This window comes from Notamacropus eugenii, chromosome 2, assembly GCF_028372415.1.
Source record: "Notamacropus eugenii isolate mMacEug1 chromosome 2, mMacEug1.pri_v2, whole genome shotgun sequence".
In the NCBI taxonomy this organism is placed as follows: Eukaryota; Metazoa; Chordata; class Mammalia; order Diprotodontia; family Macropodidae; genus Notamacropus; species Notamacropus eugenii.
In genome coordinates this window covers 412,868,563-412,883,576 of record NC_092873.1, presented here as the reverse complement: position 1 = coordinate 412,883,576, position 15,014 = coordinate 412,868,563, and the positions used below count along the sequence as shown (strand labels likewise).

The window sequence follows — 15,014 nt, the reverse complement described above, 5'->3', positions numbered from 1 at the left end:
TCTAGGCCTCAGCTTCCATAAGTGAAAAGTGAGGTATTTAGACTAGATGACCTGTATAGCTAGGTGAATAGATCACAGGGCCTGGAGTCAGGAAGACCTGAGTTCAAATCCAACCTCAAATGCTTACTGTGTGACCCTGGGCAAGTCACTTAACCCTGTCTGCCTCACTTTCCTCATCTGGTAAATGACTTGGAAAAGGAAATGGCAATCCAGTATATTTGCCAAGAAAATCCCAAATGGAGTCACAAGGAGTCAGATATGACTGAAACAATTGAACAACAGCAAAGGCTATGATCCTATGATGCCAGAGGAGGAAAAAAAAAGAAAAAGGCATGTGTTTTCTCTCAAAAAAGCAAATTTTTAAAAGTGGATTTCCTTTTACTGGAGCAAAGACATCCTTGCGTATCAGATGAATAAGGACTTTGGTTCTTCTATAATTATCTTTGTTCTCATCAGACTAATGGACTCAGAAGGGAACCATGCATCATCACCAAGCCTCTTCATTTGGATGCCTGGCAAGTGGGATGGAGGCCAATTGCCAGAATTCTCTTTACCAATTCTCTCAGTCAGTGCCTCAGGGACCTCATAAACTCAGAGGGTCTGTTTACATGAAATCCAACTTCAGTTAGAAGAAGCTACAGCTGCCCTTCCACCCACATGAGCAGCAGGCCACCATATGCTTCTTACCCACAGAAACGAGATCATCAACAGCTCACACGTACCTCTTTAGGAATCTGTAAGGCAGAGAGAAAGAAAAAAAAATCGGTGAGCCAAGGGTTCCAAACATCTTCTCTTAAATGGCCAGGTGAGCCTTCTGGGTCAAACTCACAGCTAGCTTCTCTCAAGGTGCCTTGCCCCTCACTCCCATCCCAACCTACAAAATGCACGTTGCAACCTAGACTCAGACTCTAGTCAGAGGGCTGGTCTGTAAGACTGGACAGCATTTGTGAAACTGGCAGCTCAGAAGGGGATTTCAGGGAGAACTGCCAAGAGAAAAGCCAAGAGGCAGAGATGAGGAAAGAGAGCACTGCATGCATGGGAGTATAATGGGCCAGTGAAAATGCCAAGAGTCAGCATAGAATGGGTGGGCATGGATGGATTATGATCTGCATAGATGGAGAAACATTCCAAATGAAGGAGATCACAGATGCATTGGAGCATTTGGGAAAGGTCAGCTACAACACTGTCCCAGGCTAACTATCCCCCGCTCCCATGGCCAAAAGCTTGTTCTCCCATAGCAAACTATGGACACAGTGCCCAGAAACTCCCCCATGAGTTCCTGCCCTCTTCCCCAGAGAGCTAGCACAGCAGGTGTGATAAAGAGAGGAAGGGAGAAGCTTTCCAAATGGAGAGCAGGTCCCCTCCACAGAGAGCCCCAGGAAGGCTCAGTTGGAGTCACCTGCCCTTCATCCCCCTTCCTGCCTCCCAGACTGCTCAGGGCCAGCAGAGCTTGTTGTTAATGTAGAAAATAGTCATTTCCATATGCTGCATGGCCATCTGCTCAGAGCTTAAAACAATTACAGGAAACTGATCAACTGGAACAAGTCTCTTGGGGAGGTGAGGGTGGGAGCGAAGTCCCATTCATTCTTTCAATAAATATTTATTAAGCACATGGCAAGGCACTGCGCTAGGTAGTAAGAGACATAAAGACCAGTCCTCTGTCCTCAAAGAACTGACAATTTAATAGAATCCAGGAGAGAGAAAAAAATACTTCAGACTTTCATGTAAGAAAAACTCTTCCCTACTTCCTCTAATTTGCTTTTCACCAAAAAAGTTGAGTAAAAGAATACACAAAAGGAAGGGACCTAGGAAATCATTTTGTCTCATTCTTATTTTAGACAGGTAGGGTTGATACAGGGGATAAAGCACTAGCCTTGCGGTTAAGAAGTGGCTTTGAATCCTCTTTAAACGCTCACTGGCTGCATGACCCCACCTAGGAAGACACAATGGTTGTGAGCCTCAGTTGTCTCATCTGTGAAATGGGGCCAACAATAGCACTTACCTCACAAGGTTGTAAGGCTCAAGGGTGATAAGATATGTAAAGTGCTTTCTTAAATATGAGCTATTATCATTATTACAGAAGAGGAAATTTGAAACCAAGAGATGTTTAGTGATTTGCTTAAGGTCATACAGATTAGAAAGGAACAAGAGTTGGGATTTAAACCCAGGTCCTCTGACTGCAAAACCCAATTCTCTTTCCATTGCCCCACCCTGCTTTAACCCATGGAACAGGCTTCAACATATTTGCTGTGAGTACAAGAACCTAGAACTCTTCCCCACTCCCAACATCTGTTCCTATGTCATTTCTCAATTCAAAAATCTTCATTGGCTCCCCCATTGCCTACCAAATAAAGCATAAATTTCTGATCCTGGCATTCAGGGCCTTCCACATTGTGACTCCTGTCCTACTTTAGCTCCTATTATTTCTTCCTCTCCCAAACCCTATAACACAACCTAGCTGGATTTCCCACTCTGCCATCTTTGTTTTGTCCTCCCCTGTCTCTGTTCCTTTTCACAAAGCATCCCCCATGCATGAACTTGACTCCTGCACCATCACTCCCCAAAGTCCCTCTTATCTTTACGGTACCACCTTCTCCAAGGCTTCCCTGCCCCTAAAGGAGAGTGTTCTCTTTCTCTTTCAACTTTCAGTTGCATTTGGCCTAGACCCCTTCTTTGTACCTACAAATGTCACATCTTCTGTATCCTAATTATTTGTTTTTATATCACTTCTCCCCCATACATGTCTGTGATCCTTCACAGCAAGCTCACAGACCATAGAACCAGAGCTATAAGGGACTTCCAGGGCCTAGTCCAGCCCCCACATTCTACCCAAGGAGGTCTAAGGAGGTTCAATGATTTTCCAGGACAGTACTATTAGAAATGGGCTCCAAAGACAGTGTTCTTTCCAGTGGATCATACTTCCTCCATCCATCTTTGCCTCCCCAGCACCTCCAGCAATACACAATGTCTTGCACATAGTAGGTGCTTAATAAATGGTTCTTGAATGTAACTGCTTCTGGCCCTTGCCATCAAAGTGAATTTTCCTTTAAGAATTCAGTCCCTAAACTGATGCATAAACAGCATACAGGGTCAGACTGCCCCCAACACCACCTTTTCCAGGAATGTATGTATAATCTACACATTTCTTCTCAGGTCTCTCCAGATACTTTTTGAAGTAAAATGCCTATGCCTGCACAACCCCATCTCTCCTCCAGCTCCAACCTCTGCAAAGTCATAGCACCTGGGGAGGACTTGGTAGTCTTCTTCTTAAAGGTACAGAGCACACTGTCAACATACATTAAATCTGCTGCCCACCCAAGTCACTCAAGGGGAACTAAGCTGGGCAGGTGGGGTGTCTCCCATGACACAAATTCTGGTCATGGAGGCACAGAGGCCCTACTATCACTGGTACTAGCTGATGGATAGAAAAAAGATAGTCATCTTTGAAGTACCAATTCTGAAATAAAAATAGTCAGGCAGGCTTGCAATCTAGCAGTTGGTATCACAGAACCCAGAGAGCTGGGACCAGCCATGCACATATTGTAGGCCTAGGGGGTGGGGAATTCTACTGAGCTCCATCTCTGTCATGTCCTCAGCCTCAAAGGATGATTCCATTTTGCAGGCAGTTGGAATACAGAAGGCAGACACACAGGACAAAATATTACACTTGCTGTTCAGAAAAAAAAAGATGCATTTCCCATCCCTCCATGCCCCCCCAAAAAACCACATCTGTCTTTTGAAAACACTTTTCTTCACAGACTCAGTACCTCAGATTAAGGAGACTGTAGTCACGAGGAAAAGTACCCCATCACAAGAATCATCATTGGTTGTGCACCAGGATGAACTCAACACATCTAAAACAGAAGTCATGTTCATTCCTTAAAAACCAATGCCAACATCTCCCCTTCTAAATTCCAGGTCTGGCAATGTGCCTGGTACATAATAGGCATCTAATAAATGTTTGTTGATTGAATAATGATAACTGGCACTGATAGAGCATTTTCATGTTTGTAATTCAATTTTATACAAGTTTATATACGTTAATTCATTCAGTCTTCACAAAAACCCTGTTATATAGGTGATACTGTTAGTATTATGGAAGAAAAAACTAAATAAGTACATTTAAGTGACTTGCTCATGGTCACACAACTATTAAGTGTCAAAGGGATTTCAAGCCTAGGTCTCTCCTGTGCTTTTCCAAGAATACAACAGCATATGTAACTCGTGTCTGGAGCTACTCTCCCAACCCCCTCACTGGTGCTGGCAGGTGGGGTCCCCACAGATAATGCCCTCCCACCTCAAAACTGTAGAGGTTGCCCTGAGGGATTGAGGGTGGTGTTTTAATACTATAGGTCATGAATCCTTATCAGTGCGCTTCCTCTAATGATTATGATATATATTTGTTCCTGTTCAGTCATTTTAAGTCTTGTCCAACTCTTCATGACCCCATTTGGGGTTCTCTTGGCAGAGATACTGGGGTGGTTTGCCATTTCCCTCTCCAGTTCATTTTATAGATGAGGAAACTGAGGCAAAGAAGGTGACTTGCCCAAGATCACATAGCTAATAAGGGTCTGAGGCCAGATTTTAACTCAGGAAGATGGGTCTTTCAGACTCCAGGGCCAGCACTTTATCTACTACCCATTTAACTGCCCCTTGTTATAAATTAGATAGACTTAACTACCTTTTAGAAATGGGTATTTACTATAGTGAAATAATTGGTACAAAACATTACACCAAAGGTCTATGATATACTATCCCACCAGTAAATACACAATTTCAGAGAAAGTGGGCTCCAGTTTAATATGCTGGTGAAGGTTCACGAACTACAGAAGTAGAAAACCACCCTCAAAGTTCCTCCTTCTCCTCTAGACCACTTTGTGGATGTTCTTCAAGACTGCACTCAGGACTTCTTTCTCCTTTTTTCTCTATATAATTTGACTTAATTCAAAAAACATTTACTAAGCATCTGCTCTTGGAATACAAACACAAAAAAAACACCCCTGGACGTCAAGGCACTAACTTTATTTTGACGGATATTCTACATACCCAGATAAGTGCACACAAGGTAATTTTAGGAAAGAGAAAGCACTAATACCTGGGGGGTGAGGGATGGGGGGGTGTAATCGAGGAAGGCTTCAATAAGCTTGCACCTGAGTTGAGTTTGAAGGAAGCTATGGAAAAAGGGGATGAGGAGGGGCTACATTCCAGGACTGGATGATGGCCTATGTGAAAGCACTAAGATGGGAAATAGAATGTCTTGCTCAGAGAAGGACATGTAGGTCCATATCACTAGAATGTAGACAGGGTAAAAATAAATTGGGAAGGGCCCATTGGAATCAGATTTTGTAGGACTTTTAATAACCAACAGAAGATTTTTATATTTTTATTGCAGAGCCAACAAAGGTAATCACTGAAGGATTTTTAGCATGGGAATGACACAATATAACCTATGTCTTATGGAGACTATTTTTAGCAAATGTGTGAAGGATGGATAAGCAATGGGAGAGAATAGAAGTAGAAAAATACATATGGAGACTATCATAATAGCTGGGATGAGAGGGGATGTGGTCTTGAATTAGAGGAGTGGCTGAGTAAACTGAAAGGGATAAATGCAACATGTTGCAAATATGGATTAGAATAGTCCCAGCCACTAATTTGATGTGAGAGGTGAGGTAGAGGGAAGAATCAAGGATGTCTCTAAGCTTGCAATGGAAGGATGGAATGGTTCCCACAACAAAAATGGGAAATCTTGGAGGATAAGGAGATGGAGGGATATGATAAGTTCTGTTTTGGGTGTATTGGTTTTGAGATGCCTACAGGACATCTAGGTGGAAATATTCAGAATACTGTTAGCATGCTTGGAATTCAAGAGAGATTAGGGCTGGACATATTGACTGGATCATCATGTATGTAAAGATGGCCATTGAACCCAAGAATGGATAATATCACCAAAGAAAAAAATGTAAAGAGAAAAAGAAAGAAGGCCAAAGACAGGATCTTTTGAGAAATCCACACTTCAGGGCAAGAAATGGATGCTAATCTCCAGCAAAAGTTACCAAGAAGAAACTCATAGTCAAGAGAACCCCAGGAGAGCAGTTGTGTGCAGGGAATGATAAGTAGGTTAGTTTGCCTGGAATATAGAATACAGGAGGGGAAGTAATGGGAAATGAGTCTGAGAAGACAGAGAGGAGGCAGATCATGAAGGAATTTAAAGTCCAGACAGAGAAGCTTATAGTTTGTCCTAGCAACAATAGGGAGCCACTAAGACTTCTTTAGCATGGAAACAATACGATCAGACTCTCCTGCTTTAGGAATAGCAATTTGGCAATTACGTGGAGGACAAATTAGAGAGGAGAGAAACTGAAGACTATATACCCAATGGGTAAGCCAATTGGGAAGTTATAATAAATAGCCCGGGAAGAGGTAGTGAGGTGTTGAATGAGGGTGATCCTGCCTTTATTAAACATACTAGCCAGCAACAAAAGTGCTAAGCCTTTCTGTGCTTCATTCTGAATGGCACACAGCTCTTTGGTCTCCTTACATTATGATGTAAGGAGAACGAGATAAGGGTAAAGGGCAGTTAGGAGGCACAGTGGATACAGTACCAGATCCTGGAGTCAGGAAGACTCATCTTCCTGAGTTCAAATCTGGCCTCAGACACTTACTGTGTAACCCTAGGCAAGTCATTTAACCCTGTTTGCCTCAGTTTGTTTATCTGTAAAATGAGCTGAAGATGGAAATGGCAAACCACTCAAGTATGTCTGTCAAGAGGACCCCAAATGGGATCATGAAGAGTCAGAAACAACTGAACAACAACAAAAGAGAAATACAGGAAAACCATGCAAACCTGAAGAGGGAGAGACCATTCTTTCTGAGGTTGTATGATCAAAGTGGTGGCACCTGAGTTGGGCCTTGAAAGAAGAGGGGACCTCATGAAACAGAAGTCCATTCTAGTATACTTGTACTTAGAGAAAACAAAGATATAGAGGCTAAAAGGGGCAATTTGCTTTGGATGAAAGTACATGAAAGGGAATAGTAGAAGATAGGACTAAAAAGGTAGCTTGGAAACAAATCAGATGCCAAGATCAAGAATCTATATTTTCTTTCATAGGTGACGGAGATACACTGAACATTTTTGAGTCAAAGAGTGCCATTATCAGAGCAATGCATTGGGAAGTCTACTTAGTGGTGCAAAAGTTGTATTGGAGAGGGATAGACTACAAGACTAACCACTACATCGAAGTCTAAGTGAGAAGAAATGAGGCCATGAACAAAAAGAGGCAGAGATAGAGTGGAAAGAATACTGGATATGGAATTGTAGTCCTAGCTCTCCCACTTGCTGCTTGTGTGACCTCGGGCTAGTTACTTTAACTTTTGAGGTGTCCTCTATAATTATTATTATTAATATTAGAACCCTTCTAATTCCCTTGCAATTCTAAATCTATGTTATGGAAGGTAACTGCCATGGAAACTGAGAGGATATGGACGTGAAATTTATTTCAGAGCTAGCATCAAACGGACTTGGCAAATGATTAGACATGGAGTGGGGTAAAGAAGGGAAATGAATCCAAAATGGCTATGAGGTTATAAGCCTTGGTGAGGAGCTGAATGTGAGTACCATCAACACAAACTGAGAAATTGAGGGTAGCAGCAGGCTTTGAGGAGAAAAATGATAAGTTCACTTTGGAATATTTGCCAACAATAACGCCTGCTGAGTTTGTGGTGCCTGCAAGACATCTAGATGGAGACAGATAGTTGGCAACTGGAAATACACGACTGAAATTCTTGGAAGAAATTAAGGATGAGAATACAGATTTGGGGCTCATCTTCATTAAGGTGATAATTGATGTCATGGGGGTGGATGGCATCAGCTAAAGGAAGAATAGAAAGCTAAAAGAAGAGGGGCCTAAGTGCCCTTACCTGATAAATGAGGGGAAAGCACTAAAATTCCTTTCACTTTTAAATTCTCTCAATTGATGAACTTGACTTTGTGCTGTTTTGATTTTAGGTGGGAAAAGAAAGAAGTGAGCTCAGTTTTAATCAGTCTCTTGATCTGAGTGTGCTCACTTCGTTCTGTCATTCAGTATCCCTTCAGTTCAGCTCAGAACCCTTTATATCTCAAAGGTATCCAGCTACCTAAGAAAAAAACATATTTCCCTAAACTCTCAAATCAGCCACCAAAAACAAACACACCAAAAAAAGATCCGGGGGTTAAGAGAAAAATAGAGTTGGAGTTGTTATAATATAATACTTCTCTCTTGGGAATAGGTTCCAAGTTTCTCTTTTCACTTGTTAATTCACTAGGAAACATGAGATTTCCAAGTCCAGTCAACTGGAATGTAATTTCAATAAAGGTATTCAACAAAATTCCATTGTAACAAAACAATCAAGATGTTTCCAGAAGCTCATTATTTTAAAAGATTCCCTCAGTAACAGAGAATTCCATGTTATTCCTAGCCCAACTTGTTAAAAATCTAATAGTGATAGGGATGATATATTTCAGGATGTCAAACCAATAAAGGTGAGAGGACAGAAGGGAGGAATCCCCCTCCTATTCAAACCTACTTATCAAGAAGGAAATGGTGGTCAGAATGCTAAGCCCAGAGTGCCTGCATCAGGAATTTACTGAATGGGTTCCAGAGCTTCTTGGGATAGAGATACATGTGGTTCCAGATACTTTTTTGGAAGAAAAATTTGTGGAGAGAGAAGCTACAAATATGTAAGGGAAGCTAGCTCAACATGTTCCGGTTTCTCTTCCTAGAAATTGCTAGAATGAACCTTCTTGGGTAAAGTACTTTCTGTCTTTCCTGTCTCTATTCTTCTGTCTCTCTCTACTTCTCTCTCTCTTCCCTCCTTCTCTCTCTCACCCTTCCCCCACTTTCCCATCTCTTCCCTTATTCTTTCCTCTTTTCCTCCATCCCTCTTTCTCTGTTCCCTCTCCTCTTCTCCCCCCTTCTTTCCTCCCCTCCCCTTCTCTCCCCCTTCTTTCCTCCTCTTTCCCTCTGCTTCCTCTATTTCCCCTTCCCTTCTCTTCCCCTTCTTTCCTCCCCTCTCCTTCTATTCCTGTCTTTCTCTCCTCCTCTACCCCTCCTCTTCCTCTATGCCCTTTCCACTTCTCTCTCCCTATTCCCCCCTCCCTCTCCTCTTCCCACCTTTCCCATATTCTATCCTCCTCCCTTTCCTCTCTCTGTTTGAAATAAACTGTTATCTTGCTCTCAACTAAAGAGCTCCTTCATTCTGATTTTCTGGTATATTCTAAACTGTAGGGCTCTAATTTCTGTTTGCTGTTCTTCTTTGATAAGTAGGTTTACCCAATATTTGTAATGGTCTTTTGTGTACCAGTGTTTGATGAGAAGCTGCTAATCCGGTGAGTGTAAACTAAAGGTTACCTTCCTCCCTAAAGAGAAAACATGGAAGCATCTGGGCTTCTGAACTCACTCATACCCTCAGATCAGAGATATTTGAGGGGGCAGATGTAGATAATTCTAATCTTATGCCCTTCTCAGAGACTAAAGAAGAGAGCACCCAGCTTTGTAGTATTCCTGGGACCTGCCTGCCCCTACCTCCAGCCTCCACAGTACCTCTTTCTCTCCATAGAGGCAGAACAGACCTCATATCTATCTAGCAACCACTTCTGTACGTTTAGACAACCAATGTGGACATATGTATCATACTGACTAATAAATTCAGTCACACTTAGATGTAAGGGACTGACAATATCTAAAAGAGATGTATGTTGTAGCAGAAAAGGCACTGAATTTGGAATCAGATGGCAAGAATGTGAATATGAATCCTGACTCTGCTACCTACTATCTATATGACCTTGGGAAAGTCATTTTATCTCTATGGCATCCTCGTATATAAAATGAAAATGTACTTTAAGAGGGTTGTTGGTCTTTGATCCTTTCCAACTGTAAGTTTTATGGTCCAATCCTAAGATCTCTTTCCATTAGATTGTGGGCAGGAACCATCTTTGCCTTTCTGTGTATCCCTAAAGGTTAACCCTATACCTGGCACATCCTAAGCACTTAATCAGTGTTTGCTGGCTTGACTTGATTCTTCTAGCTCTGAATATTGTGATCTTACAGCATGTTCTCTCTTCTAGCAGTTTTTATATTTCAGCTGGGTTCAAAGTCTTAAATCAAAGTAGGGGAGTAGGGAAGGGGTCTTTATTTGAGGAATTTCTACCATCAAGGCATTTGGAAAAGTACTTGGGGGGGAGGCAGGAAGACCTTTCTTACACTCCTAAACTCATGCCACAGACATAGGCTACCACCTTCTTTGCCAGTCTCACCTGGCTCCAGATAAATTCCATCCTTGCAGTATAGAAAAGAGGCCAAGAGACAAGCATGAAAAACTCAGACAGATGTTTTTGGTATGGAACTGATGTTTCATTTGCTTTTGTGGTTGTTCAATCATTTCAGTCACGTCCAATTCTTTGTGACCACATTTGGGGTTTCCTTGGCAAAGGTGCTGGAGGAGTTTTGTCATTTCCTTCTTCAGCTAATTTTTTAGATGAGGAACTGAGGCAAACAGGGTTAAGTGACTTGCCCAGGGTCACACAGATAGTAAGTATCTGAGGCCAGATTGGAACTGAGTTCTTCCTGACTCCAGGCCCATCTTTATCCACTGCACTACCTTTGCATCAGGTACTCTAAAAGAAACTCCCTGAAAAACCAAAACAGTTCAGCAACTGCTTTACAACTTGTAGTCTCAGGGCACTGAGAAGTTGTGATTTGCCCCAGGGTCACAGAGCTAGCTTGTATCAGAGGCAGGATTGGAATCCAGGTCATCTCAGGCTTCTCTCTACCCACTACATGCTACTGCCTCTCAACCACTACAATAACAAAAGGGAAGAATGATCACTGAAGGTAAACAATTCAGAACTAGATCAAAATTGTCCCCAATGCTGGCAGTAAATTCCATGTTGGCGGTGGCTAACCATTTCTAGTATAAGTGTGACCACTTTGGGCCCCGAATACTGTTTGGCACAGGACCTTTCCATAGGCACAACACAAGAAGAGTTAACTATAAAGCAAAACCTATCACACAAGGAACTAAAAGCCTCCTGAACCTAGGATTGCCAGCTAAGCATATCCCAATTCTGAGAAAGGGAGGAAGGAAAGAGGGCAGAGCCCCTTACTTGTTTGCTCTCTGGCATCCTTTAACCTGTTCCAAAGCAACAGAGAATAAAAATCCCAGTGCCATGGAACATAAAAGATTTCAGAACCTCCCAGGAAGCTTCTAGGGAACATGGGAGATTTGGTAAGGAAGGCTACCTGAGACAAATGAAAGGAATGATAGCCAATAAATTCAGACCAAAGAAACCTAGTGCCAAGTCAGAGGATAAACCCAGATGGGAAGTACCTGGTAAAGTGAATAGCCAATGCTCAACATCCCCTGTCCAATCCTCCTCTTCCTCCTGCGGTTTTTCTGCATCAGACCCAGCAGTACCGTGCAGCAGGGCTCACTTGGGTTCCCTTCATGGTAGTCATCTGCCTCATCCAATCGTATCCTGAACTGAGGATTGGTCCAGTGTGTAGCTATGCATCACATTGATGTTCATTTACCCCCCAGAAAAAGAAGAAAAGAAAGAAACATCAAAAGACATTTTGGATATCTCTATAACACAGCATAACTCAGGTCAGAGAATTTCTAGTTTATGCTTCTGGGAATGTTTGTTCAGCAAAGGGGTCACATATTCTTTTCCTATTATGTTTATTTATAACATTCAAATACAGTGACAGGCAGCTTAGCATAGTGGATAGAAAGTCAGTCTTACAATGAGGAAGACTTGGGTTCAATAACCACCTCTGACACATACTATGTGACCTTGGTCAAGTCATTTAACTTCTCAGTGTTCCAGGAAACTCTCTAAGACCATAAGTTACAAAGAAGAAGCCAACCTACATTGGTATAGGATATTTCCTTCTCCAGAGGGTTCTCTATAGCAAGGAAATCATAGGTAGAGTCCCTATCCTTACTCCTACCCTCCCCCCACTTAAGTGGGAGAAGGTCAAGAGCTAGAGAGTATGACTAGCTAAAAATATTTAAAGTCTGTAATTCCATAGGATAGTTGACCTGGTGTTTGAGCATGACCATGAAGTATGATCCTCAAGTGTCATGTGGCCTGGAGAAAGTAATCAAAATTTGTTACAGCAAATTGGTTTGGTATGATACAGTAGAAGAAGCAAGGGCACTAGAGTCAGAGGGCTTGGGTTCAAATCTCATCTCCAGTGCTTGTTACCTGTGCAACCTTGGACAAATCACCTAACCTTCCTGGCCTTCAGTTTCCTCATGTGTTAAAAAAAAAGGGGGGGGGGGGAAGGTAGACTAACTACCCTCTGAAATCACCTTTACCTCTAGGCCCATGATCCTATAAACCAACGTTAAGGATAATTTACTAATTTCTACTGCAAATAAAGGAAAATGTGAACTAAGAGGTAAGAGGAAAAAAATAAAACTTTGTCCATTATCTGTAAATTTGAACCTTCTAAAATTCCTGATAGAATGCAGCAGTGGGGATTTGTTCTGTGAAGCTTGGATTCAGTCAAAGGGCCACACTTGAGGACCTAGAGGGCCACATATGACCTCAAGGCCACAGGTTCCCCATCCTTAGAATAGCGGCTTTTGAAAATAAGTGGAACTTAAGTGGGAAAAGTTCTCACAGAGAAGAAGAGGACACAGTGGAGTTCAAATGAAGCAGAATGATCCTGTCTTCTAAAGCCTTCAACTCCTGCTGCCCACATGACCTTGAGCAAACTTAAGTCCTCTCTGCTAAAAGAGAAGGGTAAACTAGATGACCTTTGAGGTTCCATCCAGCCCTAAGTTTGTGATCCTATGATCCTAAGCCTCTGAGTGTCTCAGTTTCCTGGTTTACCAAAACAAGTTCAAACTCCTAGGAAGAAGAAGAATCATCTAATGTTGTCAGAGCATTTTGAACTGTCCACATGAAAGGCAGGGTTTCAGAAAAGATGAGGATGGCTACCTAGGTAACTCCCTACTTAGAAGTGCTCTGCGTAACAGGAATATAAAGGCAATGTTCTTAGGAGCTGTAAAAACCAGGATGATTGACATTCAGGGGATGTTGCTGCCCCAGAGAAATTAGACCTCCGGCCAAGCAGCCAATTGCCACTTTCTTTTGCTTATGAAGCATAAGCTTCTTATATAGTGTGATATCTGTTATGGTGTATAAGGAAAATTCTTTGGTAATTAAACATTCCCACTATGACACTTCTTGTTCTCAAAGGGAATTCCGTTTCAGAGAGATGTCTACCTAGCCACATGGTACCTGGAGATCTGACACGTGGAAGTTGCACACCAGAAACACTGAGTGAATTTTCAAAGGACACACGGGTCGTGGCTGACGATCATTCTTATCTTGGAGCCTCAACAATTTTAGTAAAGATGCTTCTTAACTTTTCTTATTCTTTAGTAAGGGTCTAATTTAACAGACTAGCAGGGCATCTGGGGATGTTGAAAAGCATCTGCTAGTATTACAGACTCTTTTAATTCCTCACTCTGCTACTTAATAGATGCATGACTTTAGGAAAGCCAGTTCTGATTTCTGAACCTCAGTTCCCTCCTCTGTACAATGAAGAGCCTAAACCAGGGGTAGGGACCCTGCAGCCTTGAGGCCACATGTGGCCCTCTGGGTCCTCAAGTACAGCCCTTTGACTAAATCAGGGTTGCACTTGAGGGCCTAGAGGGGCACATGTAGCCTTGAGGCTGCACCCACCCCTGGGCTAGACTCCTAAGATCTCTTGCAAGTTTGACATTTTAGAATTCTATGATAATGATAGCATTGTTTATTCAACTTTGTCTTCTAGGAATCTAAAGTTCCAGAATCATAATTGAGGGCAGGTGTCTCTGGATTTTAAAGTTAACTATGTGTAAGCTCCAGAGGAGACAAAGAATATTCTGAACTGTTTATGTATTTGCATCATTACCAATTGGCAAGAGAGAGAAATCTATTCCTGATGGCTAGTTGGCAGAGATATGCTAGCGATTTGTTTTATGTAGCTACCACATTCACTCCCAGCAACAGTTCCTAGCTGCCCAAATTGATCTGTGCAAATTTCTGATGTGCCTCTAAGGGGTTGCTAATGGCGATCAGATTCTAATATCTCCCAAATGCACTATAGTCTCTGCTTTTTTTGTTTGTTTGTTTGGTTACTACTTGACAGAATTAAAGAAGGGAAATAAGCCATAAAAACAGCCAGTTTGGGTAGGGCAGGAGAAGTCTTAATGAGATCCCAAGACTGTCACGTTTGAACTTTATTAGAATACAAGTAGCACCAGGATGTAGATGACACCATGTCCAGAACAGAGAGGAGACATGATCCCTGCCCAGTGTGCTTACAGTCTAAATCAGCCCAACAAGACAACATCAAACAGAGAAAGTACATGACTTATATTGATGAGAAGAATTTGTTTTCCTTCGATCCTCCTTAGAGATGTAGGGTATGGGGTGCTCATTTTTCTTAAATCCTTCATCAGGTGTTGCCTCAGCTGGTTCAACCTAGGAGGAGCCTACATATACGTTAGTTTTCTTCAAAAATTGTGAAATACAAGTTTGAGTTTCACATCAATATCAGGGTTCCCATGTTTAGTAAGACTTTTGTCTAAGGTTAGTACATAAGGAGTTAGCTTGCTGAGCAAGCACGTTTTCCCTCCTCTGCCTCCGGCTCTGAAGTGTGCTGAGTGAAATAGCTGGTTAGGAGTTAGTGACTGTTGATGAATGGTGTCTACAATTCATCATCTGTAAAATCAGGCCTTTGTTATACTCATCTCCACCTGGCACACCATTGGAGAGTGAAGCACTTTCAGCAGCTTAACCATTCACTAGCAATGGCTTTGGCTAGTGTTCTGGTTAGTGAATTGAGCAGTAGGGGTCAGAAGGAGATAATGAAAGTAGAAAAAGGAGCAAGAATGGAAGGGAAACACTGGTGGAGGAAGAGTAGAAGGGGAAGAAGCAAAAGGCTTTACAGGGCTAAGAGTGAGAGGGGCTTGGC

At 42.2% G+C, this 15,014-nt stretch overlaps 1 protein-coding gene across 1 annotated transcript in view; it reads right to left on the bottom strand.

The window, feature by feature from the left end:
- Positions 1–15,014, bottom strand: part of LOC140529237 (calpain-8-like) — a 114,218-nt gene that overhangs the window by 29,315 nt on the left and 69,889 nt on the right. The window contains exons 10-11 of the mRNA XM_072647738.1: positions 11,368–11,543; positions 723–734 (exon numbers count right to left, since the gene is read on the bottom strand). Coding sequence (XP_072503839.1) covers positions 723–734; positions 11,368–11,543 — 188 coding nt within the window. The remainder of the gene's footprint in view (positions 1–722; positions 735–11,367; positions 11,544–15,014) is intronic.